The sequence below is a fragment of the Protobothrops mucrosquamatus genome, unplaced genomic scaffold, assembly GCF_001527695.2.
Source record: "Protobothrops mucrosquamatus isolate PMUCROS unplaced genomic scaffold, P.Mucros_1.0 scaffold_56, whole genome shotgun sequence".
Lineage (NCBI taxonomy): Eukaryota > Metazoa > Chordata > Lepidosauria > Squamata > Viperidae > Protobothrops > Protobothrops mucrosquamatus.
The window spans coordinates 359,646-372,823 of NW_015386132.1; the positions used below are offsets into that span (position 1 = coordinate 359,646).

At 37.1% G+C, this 13,178-nt stretch overlaps 1 protein-coding gene across 1 annotated transcript in view; it reads right to left on the reverse strand.

Annotated features, from left to right (window-relative positions):
* The window catches only part of SLC25A22 (solute carrier family 25 member 22), a 35,722-nt gene extending 22,915 nt beyond the window's left edge, over positions 1 to 12,807 (reverse strand). The window contains exons 1-3 of the mRNA XM_015811941.1: positions 12,700 to 12,807; positions 9,142 to 9,267; positions 4,790 to 4,845 (exon numbers count right to left, since the gene is read on the reverse strand). Of these exons, the coding sequence (XP_015667427.1) occupies positions 4,790 to 4,845; positions 9,142 to 9,267; positions 12,700 to 12,719 (202 nt within the window). The 5' untranslated portion in view covers positions 12,720 to 12,807. The remainder of the gene's footprint in view (positions 1 to 4,789; positions 4,846 to 9,141; positions 9,268 to 12,699) is intronic.
* Between the last annotated feature and the right edge of the window lie 371 nt (positions 12,808 to 13,178).

The window sequence follows — 13,178 nt, forward strand, 5'->3', positions numbered from 1 at the left end:
CAACCTTCGCCGCAAAGCGAAGGTTGGAGACTGGGCGATAACTGGCCAACTCATCTGGGTCCAGGGAAGGCTTCTTGAGGAGGGGCCTCACAACGGCCTCCTTAAGGGCCGCAGGAAAGACACCCTCCTGCAAAGAAGCGTTAACAATTCCCTGGAGCCAGGCTCGTGTACCCTCCCGAGCTGCCAGCACCAGCCAGGACATTGTGTTTCTATTCTGTTTTTTATGGCACTATTTTTGGTAGGTTGGTCTGTTTTTTCCCTTTGTGTAAAGGCAGATGCAAAAAACGAGTTAAATAGTTCTGCTTTCTCCCTGTTGCTTGTCACCTTCTTGCCACTTTCCCCCACTAATGGACCAATCATTTCCTTCACTTTTTTCTTGTTTTTTATATGTTGAAAGAAGCTTTTTTTGTCATTTTTGACTTTGGTCGCAAGCCTTAGTTCATTTTGAGCCTTAGTTTTCCTCACTTCATCTTTGCAAGCTCGGGCTATTTGTTGATATTCTGACTTAGTTATGTGCCCCTCTTTCCACTTTCTATACTTGTCTTTTTTATCTTTCAATTTATCAGAGAGTTTTTATGCAGCCATGCTGGTTTCTTTTGAGAACTGTTATTTTTCCTCTTTGTTGGTATTGTGCTGGACTGGGCTTTTATTATCTCACTTTTCAAAATTTCCCAAGCTTCTTGAGTTGTTTTCCCCTTGAGGATTCTCATCCATGGAATCCTTCCCAAGCCCTCTCTAAGTGTATTGAAATTAGCTCTCTTAAAGTCCAAGACTCTAGTTTGACTGTGTTCTATTGCTTGTGCTTCCATAATGTTGAATTCCAATATTGCATGATCACTTCCTCCCAAAGTTCCTGTGGCTTCAACACCTTCTATCATTTCATCTCTGTTAGTGAGAATTAGATCCAATATGGCTAATCTCCTAGTTCCCTTCTCTACTTTTTGGCAGACAAAATTGTCTGCTAGGTTTGTCAGGAATCTGTTTGATCTTCCACTTAGTGCAGAGTTTGTCTCCCAGTTGATATCAGGGTAATTAAAGTCCCCCATTACTATTGTGATGTGCTGCCTACATACCTTAGTTAGCTGACTAGCAAAAAGTTCATCTATTTCCTCTGTTTGGTTGGGTGGCCTGTAGTATACACCTATGGTAATGTCGTTTTCCCCCCCTTTTATATTGACCCAAATGCATTCAAGACCGTTTTTATCATTGTTGTGCTCTATTTCTGTAGAGATGTAGTTATTTCTTACATATAGAGCAACTCTGCCTCCTCTTTTATTTGGTCTGTTTCTTTTAAATAATTTAAATCCCTCTAGCTGTGTGTTCCATTTGTGGGTTTCATCCCACCATGTTTCCATAATGGCAACAATATCATATCTGCCCTTATTAACCTGAATTTCTAGTTCACCCTGTTTGCTGTTCATACTCTGTGCATTGGTGTATAGACATTTGAGTCCTTTATGACTGACCCTGTGTTTACTTTTACGTAACCTGTGTGGTGCCTCAGTTCCTCTATTGTCTTACTACCTATTTGGTTAGTGCACTTTGTGTGACACTCGCTATTAGAAGCTTGATTTTGCTTGATGGCAAGGTTGATATTCTTGTCCGCACACACATCTATGTTACATGCACTGATAGCCCTATAGTTTTTAGATTGCCGGGGACAGGGATGTTCTGTATCAATTAACTCACTGTCCCTGCTGTTTAGTTTAAATATTGCTCCAGAAAATCTGTGAATTTATAGCCGAGTAACTCAGTCCCTTTCTTTGATGGATGCAAACCATCTCTTTTGTACATTTTTTCATCAGACCAGTTACAGACATCGTGACTAATATATCCAAATCCTTCCCCTTTACACCACTCCTTTAGCCACATATTGAATTGTGCTATACGCTGGCCTTTTCTATTTTGCTCCTTATATACTGGTAAAACTTCTGAAAAAGTAAGCCTACAGCCTGTTCTGCTAAGTTCCTGCCCCAAGCTCTGGAAATCATTCTGCACAGAGAGTACATCTTTTTGGGACAGATTGTTAGTGCCAAGATGTACGATAACCTCCACATCACAGTCCTTGCTGGCATTCTTGATTATTTTAGAAATACGCTTCTTGTCCCTATTGGCAATAGCACCTGGAAGACATCTGACCTCTTTCGAAACCTCTGTGTCCTTTCCTAAATTTACATCCCTTATAATTGAATCACCTACCAGAAGGTGGCTTCTCTTTTTGGATGCCTTTTTGTTCTTGCATGACTGATGTGTAATACCTGATTCGCACTTTTCCCTGTCAAAAACAAGTTCTTCATCTCGGAACACGATCCCCTGCTTATTTGAATTATCATCACAAATACCTTTACCTGTCTCCTTAATTTCCCTATTAAGGTCAGCAAGGGCACTGTATCTGTTGTGCAGGGACACAGCAAAAGCTTTACATTTATGGTTCACAGCTCTCACCCTGCCAGATCCCACAGTTGTCCACACTGCCCTTCTCCTGCAGGATCTTTGTGGCAGAGGGGGCTGATCGCGCGAAGGCTCAGTAGAGTAGTGGGACTGAACTGGACACCTACTTTCTGCCTGAAGAGCACAGATTACAGACCCTAGATAAATAATCTGTCCTCATAGACTAGTGATTTGTTTACAGATAAGACAGTTTCCAAGTTTGAAAAGGGTATTGCGAAAGACAGCTGCAAAGCAAGTGTTGCACTGAACTAAGCCAGACATTCTTAGATACAGGGAATCTCAGACACACTTGCCCTGAATGTACTCCTGTTTTTTATTTTTACTTATACCGCTACCTTTGTGTTGCAGTCTGCCAAGAGTTAAAGTTTGTAAAATCTCTCAGCAAAAGCCTCCCAGCAATTCTAGGCAGCCAGATACAATGGAGATCCAATCAGGGCCCCAGTTACCTTTGTGATGCATAAGAGGCTGCAAAGGAATCCAGCATTTTCTAACAAGGAAGGAAGTTTTCAGTTTTTACTTTTTTGGATTTCCCACACTTAAAAGGAAAGGCACAGTTCAGGCCTTATTGTTTGTATTCCAGTGAGCTTATAAGCATGAAACCAAACTTTTTGTTGCTGGGGAAGGTGGTTGTTAAGTGAGTCATGCATGATTTTATGACCTTTTTTGCCATAGCTGTTAAGTGAATCCCTGGAATTGTTAAGTGAATCATGCAGTTATTAAGCAAGTCCAACTTCCTCCATTGATTTTGCTTGTTGGAAGCCAGCTGGGAAGGTGACAAATGGTGATCACACAAACCTGAGATTCTGAAATTGTCATAATATGCCTGTTGCCAAGCGCCCAAGTGTTGATCACATGACCACGGAGATGCTGTGATGGTTGTAGGTGTGAGGACTGGTGGTAACTCACTTTTTTTCAGTGCTATTTTAAGTTCAAACGGCTGCTGAACAAATGGTTGTAAGTCAAGAACAACCTGTACTTTCCATTCCCAGTTAGTTGCATCATTGCCCTGATCATAGATGCTGAACCTAGAAAGTAACAACTGCTCTGAACTCAACTGACATTAAAAATAAGTATTCACCCTAGGCACCTGCCCTCCGGATAGTTAAAAAGGTTTGACATTACCAGGTACATCTAATGCCACTCCCTGTTCTTTTCTGAGAAGCTACAAAAAAGCTATTGCAGCATTGTTTTAAAGATCATTAAAACAGGACAGGGATTTATGTAATCATATCTGAAAACTAACTTTATCTATGCTACCCAATGCTGCAGAGTAAGCTATGGTACTCTGGTATGCTGCATTACCTCTTCTGAGAAACAGATAAAAATGTTTACTCTTGCAAATCTTTAGTACTATAAACTAAATGAGATTTCAGTTGTAGCTACACCCTTCTCTTTACATGAATTACTTCAAGGTTTATAGCTGTTTGAACTGAAACTGTGTGCCTCTAATCTTGGACTATATTGTTAAATGAAGGCGTTCCAAGATAGACAGAAGGTAAATTAGCTAATGTAATGTGGATAAGATGTTTCTTCTGCTCGGTACACACAAATGTCTTTTGGTCACTACTGCGGCAACACCTTTCTAGCTTTAACAGATGTATGGTAAGCAGATAAGCAAGCAGAAGGATGAGAAAATGTTCATTTACCAGATTTCAGCTTCTCGTGAGGTTGTAAAAAATAACAAGATTTTAACCAGAAAAAACAACAAACCAAAAACAAACAAGCAAAAAAACCCCCCAATCCTCCAGCATTTCTAAGATTAATAATTAAGTTCAGGAATTTGATGTTTCTCAGTTATTGTTCATATTGACATGGGAATCTGGACAAATTTTTAAAAGTCAACAGATTTTTTTCAATAATTTTTTTTTTTATAAAACAACTATAGTTGGTATATGAAATGATTTTATCAAGAAACGGTATGTGTATATTTGCTTTCTAAAGTTGTGATTAATATTAATGACAATAGTTGAATTAACATTTTCCTTAAACAAAATCTATATTTCCAATTGCCAGCCTGATGCAAGTTATATAAAGTTTTCTCATACCTATGTGGCAACAAAAAAAATTGAATTGTAATTGTAATTGAATTGTAATTCATAGAGGAATGTCTTTACTTCACATTTGAAAAATTAAGCCACAATAGGCACTCTTTTCCTGGCTGCCACCTAGAATCCCTTCTAAATCATTGCATTTCAGTGGTAAGAAACACTAATTGCTATAAAACAGCTAAAGGCATAGCAGCCATATGGCTAAAACCTAGCAACCTCTAATCTAGATGCAAATTTTTCAGTAAGATTTCTTTCTGGAATTATTTGTGACCATGAAATGTAATACTGACCTCTGTACATCCCAAAATATCCTTCAGACCGGATTGTTTTAATAAGGCAGTCAGACCTGTTTGAAAGATGGATGGATCAAAGAGTTATTAGATGTTAATACACTAAAAAACCAGAATAACAGAATAATTGAGTTGGAAAAGAGCTTGGAGGTCTTCTAGAGCAACCCCCTGCTCAGGCAGGAAACCCTATACTATTTCAGACAAATGGTTGTCCAATCTCTTCTTTAAAACTTCCAGTGTTGGAGCATTCACAGCTTCTGGAGGCAGGTTGTTCCACTGATTAATTGTTCTAACTGTCAGGAAATTTCTCCTTAGTTCTAGGTTGCTTCTCTCCTTGATTAGTTTTCATCCGTTGCTTCTTGTCCTGCCTTCAGGTGCTTTGGAGAATAGCTTGACTCCCTCTTCTTTGTAGCAACCCCTGAGATATTGGAACACTGCTATCATGTCCCCCCTCGTCCTTCTCTTCATTAAACTAGACACACCCAATTCCAGCAGCCGTTCCTTATATGTTTTAACCTCCAGTCCCCTAATCATCTTTGTTGCTCTTCTCTGCACTCTTTCTAGAGTCTCAAGATCTTTTTTACATCGTGGCAACCAAAACTGTTCAGTCTTCTCAAAATCAGGATACTGCAGATATGTGGAACAGCAACTTCCATCCACATAGCCAGTTGACTGGACTTGCAGTACAGCGCATATGAGAGCAAACAGATTGGAAAGGTTGTGCCAACAGTTTCAGTGTCTAGATGCCAGGCTATCATGAGTAGAGAAAGTCATCCCAAGGCTTCGATTTGACAGCACTGCTCAGCTAGTTGGCCCCCAATGACAAACCCTTCATCCAACATTACAACACGAGCACTGCCCTTTTCTAATGTATTTCTTGACATGGAATACAAGTTTGTAAGTTCCAGGGTTTGCATTATGATGTTACAGTGCACATTTTGTCACTTGCCATCTCTTGATTCCCTTCAGCAGATGCCCACATTGGAAAACATTATAATAACATTATATTGGTGCCAGAATTTCATTCTTGTTTTCAAACTGTTTAAGAACAGCTCCCCTTTGATAAGAAGTACAGAACCCCTTAAAAAAAATAAGAGCAAGAAAACAAGTCCAGATATAATGAAGAATAAGAACATTTCATTCTCAAGAATATTTTCTTTTCATAAAAAAACATCAATTCCTTTGAGAAACATCTGAAGCTAAATAAAAATAGCCATAAGCAAAGTGTTTCCCCAGCCACCTATTTGCTGAAATTTTGGGTCATATAACCTTGATGAATGATTCTTTTCATACTTGAGTAGACTTTAAATACTTGGACTTCAAAAATACTTTGCATGCTAAATGTTCTAATTTTAGATCAATCATATATATTATAAGCAGGATATTTCTTTCTTTAAAAAATAATTTTACAAGTTGACCACTTCTATAATTATTCTAACAGAATAATTATTTGTGAGAGATTTGAATTCAGCAGGGACTGTTGAAAGACGGGCTCTTGAATATACGGTAAGCAGGATCAAGACAATTTTGGAGGGAGGTAGAGAGAAAAGAGAAAAAACATGAAGTTTCCTTTGTCTCATAAACACAGACATTTATTTAACTAAGAACAGGCCACATGAGAAAGAGAAACTGAGGCAGTATGTGAAGACCCTTCTCCTCATCTATCTCTTACCATTTGCCTCAGTGTACAAAAGACTCTTAAGTGCGAAGAGATGGTGATTTCCAAAATCAACTTTATAATAAAGCCTGGAGACCATTTTCTCTAGCCTGGAAATACCTGATGTGATAACATAATAATTTCTTTAACAGGCTGAAATGTATCTTCCCATCTGTCAGTAGAGCATATGTCGGGGGAGCTATAATCAACAGATTCAAACAAACAAAGCTTTTTTTAGGGTTCCCATTGCATTGCTTCTCTCCTGTTGTGTATTAAAAGCATCTTTGATAGTCAGCATACTGCATTAATCCTTCAGTGACCTTGCTGCATGAAACATGAAAGGGCAATACCCAGGCAATGGAGTGAGGTTTTTTAATGTTTTTATTCTACATTAATCCTGGCAGATAAATCAGGCTGAGAAAATGAGTAGCCCAAAATAGACTAAGTGGGAAATAGAACTCAGATCTTCCAAGTCCAAATGAAAACTTTTATCCTTCTATTTTGTCCAGATATAAAAGGATGACAATTTCAATTGGCATGTCCAACCAATATCCTTTAGGCATGTTGATTATAGTACTAATCACGCCGGTATGTAAAAACGATCATAAAATCGATATTTGGAAACAGAATATCATAAAACATTTAGTGTGTTCATCTCCTGATATTTGACTATGCTGTACAATCATGGGCTACTTTCAAGGCAGATTCATCTCTGAATATCTCCCTGAATTTTTAAGAACTTTTCAAGTATATTAGAAGTTCTGCCATTGTTGAAGACATTGGGGAATCTGATAAGGAAATATCTATGAAACGATGACCCAAAGGATCACGGGTTGTCTAGTATAGTAATACACAGCTGGCTCCAGACTATACTCAGAGAGAGCTTAACTGTTCTTCATTAGACTGGAGGGTGATGCTAAAGGTTCAGCCCTGGGCTCCATGCTTTTTAATCTTTTTATGGATGATTTGAGGATGAGGTAGAGAGATTACTTACTAAATTAAATCTGTAGGTGAAGTAAAGGGGGGGGTTTAAAATAATTTGGTGTAATGGTCAGTGCACCAAGCTAGAAATCAAGAGATTGTGAGTTCTAGTCATGTCTTAGACACAAAGCGAATTGAGTGACCTTGGACCAGTCACTCTCTCTCAGTCGTAGAACAAGGCAAGAACAAGCCACTTCTCAAAAAAAAAAAACCTTGCCAGGAAAACTGCATGGACTTGTCCAGACAGTCATTATGAGTCAAAATTGATTTGAAAGCACAAATAAAAAATGAATAATCTACAGGACAACAATAAGATTAAATATTAATTTAATAGGATTGCAGCCCAAAAAAGCGAATGAAATTTTAGGCTTCATTAACAGAAGTACATTTTCCAAGTCACAAGAAATTGACATTGTCTGTTGTTGAATCCTGCCTTAGGTACTGTGTACAGTTCTGTACACTTCACTGTAAAGAGGATTCAGACAAATTGGCAAAGCTTCAGAGAAGAGGCTTGAGGATGACAGGGGACTACAAATTATGCCTGATGAAAGAGACTGAAGGAATTGGGAATGTTTAGTTTTGAGAAGAGAAAACCAGTGAATAGGATACGACAACACTCTTCAAGGACTTGAAAGGATATAAAACAGAAGAAGGTCACTAACAATTCATATACTGAATCATGGATGTTGGAATAGAACTGGGAAAATCCAAGCTCTGTCCACATTTAGCTGTGAAACCTCAGTGGATGACTCTGAGCCAGACCGTTTCCCTCAGCCCAACCTCACTTTACAGGAGCTGAAGCAGGGATAGCCCTGAGAAAGTCTGCTTGAGCTCCTAGAGAAAAGGGTTAGGGCGTAGGAATCTAATCAAATAAATAATTATGCTGAATCATCCTAGAGAGTAGAAAGTCGATCAATTAAGTTACAGGAAGGGAGATTTTAATGGACTGTTAGGAAAGATTTCCTAGTACAGTTGAATTAATTACTTTGAGAAATGGTAAGAAAACTGGTCTGGTTTAGTGGTTAAGGCAACAGGCCATAAACCATGGGGCTCGTGAGTTCTAATCCAACCTAAGACATGGAAGCCAGCTTGGTGACTTTGGGCCAGTCATATTCTCTCAGCCCAACCCATTTCACGGGAGAAAATACGAGGAGAAAAGAATATTATATCTGTTTGTTGTCTTCAATTATTTAATAAAGGTGGGATAACAATTTAGTATATAAGCAAATAAACAAATTTCTCTCTTACTGCATGTACATTCACACGTGTTCCAATAGTGAATGACAAATACCAGATTTGTTTATGTGTCACTGAAGCTTTAATATGGACTTTTGCACAAAGCAGGTGCTGTATTCAATGGCTAGAATGACTCCATAATTATTTTATTACTTATTTAAATTTATTATACCTACCCAATGGGTTAAATCTCTCTGAGCAGTGATGCAGAAATGTCTCTCATAGGCACCCAACTCTTAAGATTATTAAAACTACTACAATAGCTCTAAAAAAAACTCTCAGTTAATCAAAACACTGTGATGAACTAGCTTAAGATCAAAGTTCCACTAAAAATATGTGGCCTAGTGGATCTCAGTAAACAGCTCCACGGGATTTTTGTGCAGACAAATATAAGCAGTTCACACAAAAAAAACAACTGATTAAAAAAATAAGAATGAATGAATGCTTTCTTTTCTCTTTAAATCTGTGGGGTACTTACATACTGGTGTACATCCTCTGGCCATTCTGCTGGTTCTGTAAACGTGTTTTTGCCAAGTCAATAGGAAACACACAGGTGACCCCAATGAGCCCAGCTATGCCTCCATTGATCAACTTGGCAGGTAAACTGTAAGAAAAAGAGCACAGGGGTTCATTCCCAGGAGAACAGCAACCCAGCCACAAAAGACAAGAGAAATGTAGAGAAATGTCAGGCTGCAGCATCTTAAAGATTTTGATTTTTCTCACAGCAAGTTTCATAGACTGGAGACCACTGAATCAGGGCTATATTTGATGAAGGGGGGAACCTACTCTTGGCAGGTTGTGATACTTCAGTTTATCACTTGACTCAAAACTGACTGTGTTACAAAAAACATAACTCTTTCAGAACTGATCAAACCCTATCCCTGTTAATTCAAGAACATTTTTTGTTCTGTGTATGTGTAGTTATTTCCTCTAACTTTGTTTTTCAGAAATCTTTTTATAACATTTCTGAAAATCCACCCTCCAATGGTATGTAAAGCTTGGATCTCATATTTATCTTCACAACACCAGAGGGGTTAAGAATATAGATAACAGTAGGCTCCTTTACTGTACTACAATTATTTTCTTTTGCTTAACCTTAGTTTAATAAGTCAAATTTGGGTAGGTACTTACAACGCTGTGCCCCAAATTTTACAGTTTCCAACCCACAATGGCTATACGTTAAGTCAAACCTGACAAATCACACTACAGCTTAGTGTGATTTATAAACCCATGTAAAAGATTATAAAACTCCCCCTTTTTTGTTTTCAAACAGTAAAAATTTCCTTCAGTCAAGCTTAACTTTCTACTAATGATATGGCTACCTCACCAAGATTGTTAGATGCGTTGAATGATGACATCGCTTACACTTAAGACATCTCATTGAGTTCAATGAGAGTTAACTCTCAGACAAGCTTGTAAGCCTCAAATCTACAGGAATTCCATGTTTATCACACTTAATTGAGGGAAAAAATAATTTATAGAATCCTTACAAGATCTCCAACTGTATAAGAACTGTATGGAACTCTGGCTCTCCTTATTTTAACAGCATTATTGACTTGACTTTCAAATAGAATGGCCAAGATTAGAAGCCAATTACTAAAAGGGGGAAAGAAAAGATACCAGCCTCAGATAGTGTAGCATATTCTATTCAGCCTGTACAAAGAATGTTTACTGGATAGGAAAGGACAGAGGGGAACAAGAGAGCAAATTCAGTCAGTTGGTTAAAGAACTCTGAGGATTTTCAAAAGATAGACAGTTGGAGGTGTATCATGAGGAGTTGTAAGACAAGACAAAATATGTGGGAGTTTAGAGGTCAAATATGGGCTTCATAAAATGTGACGTTTTCTCCAGAACAGCCACTATATCATATCTTGGGTCACCTTGGAAATTTAGAAGATTAGAAAAACATCTCAGAGTATATACTCTGGCATGAATCCATTCTGTTGCTTAATTTTTATAAAGCTGATTAGAAAATATTCCTGCAAACAGTGTAGAGCTATTAATCTTTTTAGATTCTACTCTATTTGCAGCATTATCAGTTGGGTCCAGCTGCCTATATGTAGAAACACAAAATACAGACAAGAGCCTAAATTTAAAATGAAAAGAAATCAAAGACTGGTTTCATTTTGAACACTTAGTGCTTGAATCAAACACAGGAACTGTTTAAGACTTGTTTATGACCAGTCTGCAATTCTGTATTTTATCTACAAAGATTCTTTGTAGAGAATCTTTATATTCTATATTTTTTCTAAAAATTAGCCAAACAAATAAGGTGGCAGTACACTAAACGAACCTATATATATACACACAAGGGTTTGGACTATCAATATTTCTGATACACATAAAAAATGCCTCTTCATCTTGCACGCTCTAAGTTTTCCTTCATTTTAATCTTCTTATCCAGTCTCATCTGTTAGTTACATTGTCCTTTGGAGGGCTATGCCTCTTTCCATTTGTATACAGTGAACAAATAATATGCTCATTTGCATTACAAATCATTCTGATACAGATACTATAATAATCTTTCCAACTCTGTTATTCCATAATTCTGATTTTAATATAAATTCTTATTATGTTTTTCTACTTTACAGCTTTGACTCTTACTCTAGCCTTGACATTACAAAAAGAATCAAAGTATAAATGACTGTTATAAAATTATGTATTTGGACTATATAGTTTATCAGTCCCAGATAACCTTGCAAATGTCACCTATCATTATAATTTAAGATTGAATTTCCTCAAAATGATGCTTTCTACATGTGTTCAAACAACTCTCCAAATTATAGTCAGTTGAGAATAAAGTTCCAATTAACCAAAATTGGGGAACCTAATTATCTTATTACCTGGCTATGTATCTGTCAAGGAATTGTGCAGCAGGTGTCCAAATGAAGTCAATGATGCTGTCACAAACTTATAGTTTTATATAAATAAATATATTTAACATCTATATTTACAGTAGATAAGATAGTCAGGCACATTACTACATCATGAGATAAATTGTTAGGTAAATCACAGAACACACAGAGCACACAAAAGAACAAGGCAGGAAAAAAGGGAAACTCGCTTTTATACCCAGCAACCAATCATAATGTAGATTGCCTCATGTAGGAGCCCACACTCTCCAACCAATCAATTACCACTGTGTTCTGGCCCATTATTCACTTTAGTGTTCCAGCTATTAAATTAAATATCTTAATAGTATACATATTAATTTCATATTTTATTGATATATTCCTGTACATCCAAAATACCACCATTAGTATTGATACTGATATGATATCCTATAAATATTATTTTCTTTCTTTTCCTTTTGGTTTCTGTTTCTACCATTTTGATGTAAGCCAATCTTGAGGAAGTACCCAAAGGCACACAAGGATAAGAGCACTATGATATACACCATGACAGAATTGGCAATTCTCTTAACTCTTAACAATCCCGATGTCCCCCTTTCACTTCACCCTTCTAGGCAGCTTTATAAAGATCAGAAATAAATTTTAGAGAAAAGACAAATATTAAGAAAACACAAACTGGATTTTTATCCAACATTTATTCATTTACAATGATAATCTGAAACCTTACAACCTGATTTCTTAGACAGGAACCATTTATAGAGGGAGGATATGCTTTCAAACATGTAATTGTCCACAGGGGAATAGAAGTTCTGTTCTACCATGGAATGCCTGTCTTACTGTTTGAATTAGCCCCTAATTCCTCTTTATCCTCTCCCAACCGAAACACATTAAGGGTAACAAAGGCAGGATCAAAGCAACCTACCCCAAATTCTGCTTTCTCATTAGGGACTACTGAAGTACAAGTCACCATCTCCATCCAATTTTCCAAAGGTTAACATTAGCTGGAGATGATGGGGCTGCAATCCAATATATTGTATATAGAAGACAGATTAGGGAAAACAGAAATAAAGGCAAAAGGAAGATATATTTTGGAGTTGGGGATACAGAAAATGAACTGTGTGGTAACAACACAAAGGAAAAAGTTGGAGAGAATAGCTGAGAGAGGAACAGAAAAAAGCTCTTACCTAATCTGTTTATCAGCCATTTAATTCAGTTTTGATCTTGTAGAAACAAGACTTAGTCTTCTTAAAGTCTTCTAAACCTTTGGGGTTACAATCATTTAATTCTGCCGTTGGTTGCCTAGAAAAAGATGGAAATAGCATTAACATTATTACTTCTAGTCACTGTTATCTTTGTATACAGTAAGAATGTTTTGATAAATTTCCCACATATTTCCAAGAGAGATCTGATGAAATTTCATACAAAAATGGCTAGAATGAAGAAAAAATGCATTTTATTCCATTGGCCATAAATGATAAAATGAAATGTATCCTCAAACATTATTTTTATATTTTAGGCACATTACCTGTATTACATCTGACCATTAATTTTGCAATCCATATGAAAGACCCAAGCAAGCCATTTCCTTTTGTATTGCTAACCTTAACTTGTGAGAACTATCGTTTAGATATTTGAGATATTTACCAAATGGAGCTATTTCATT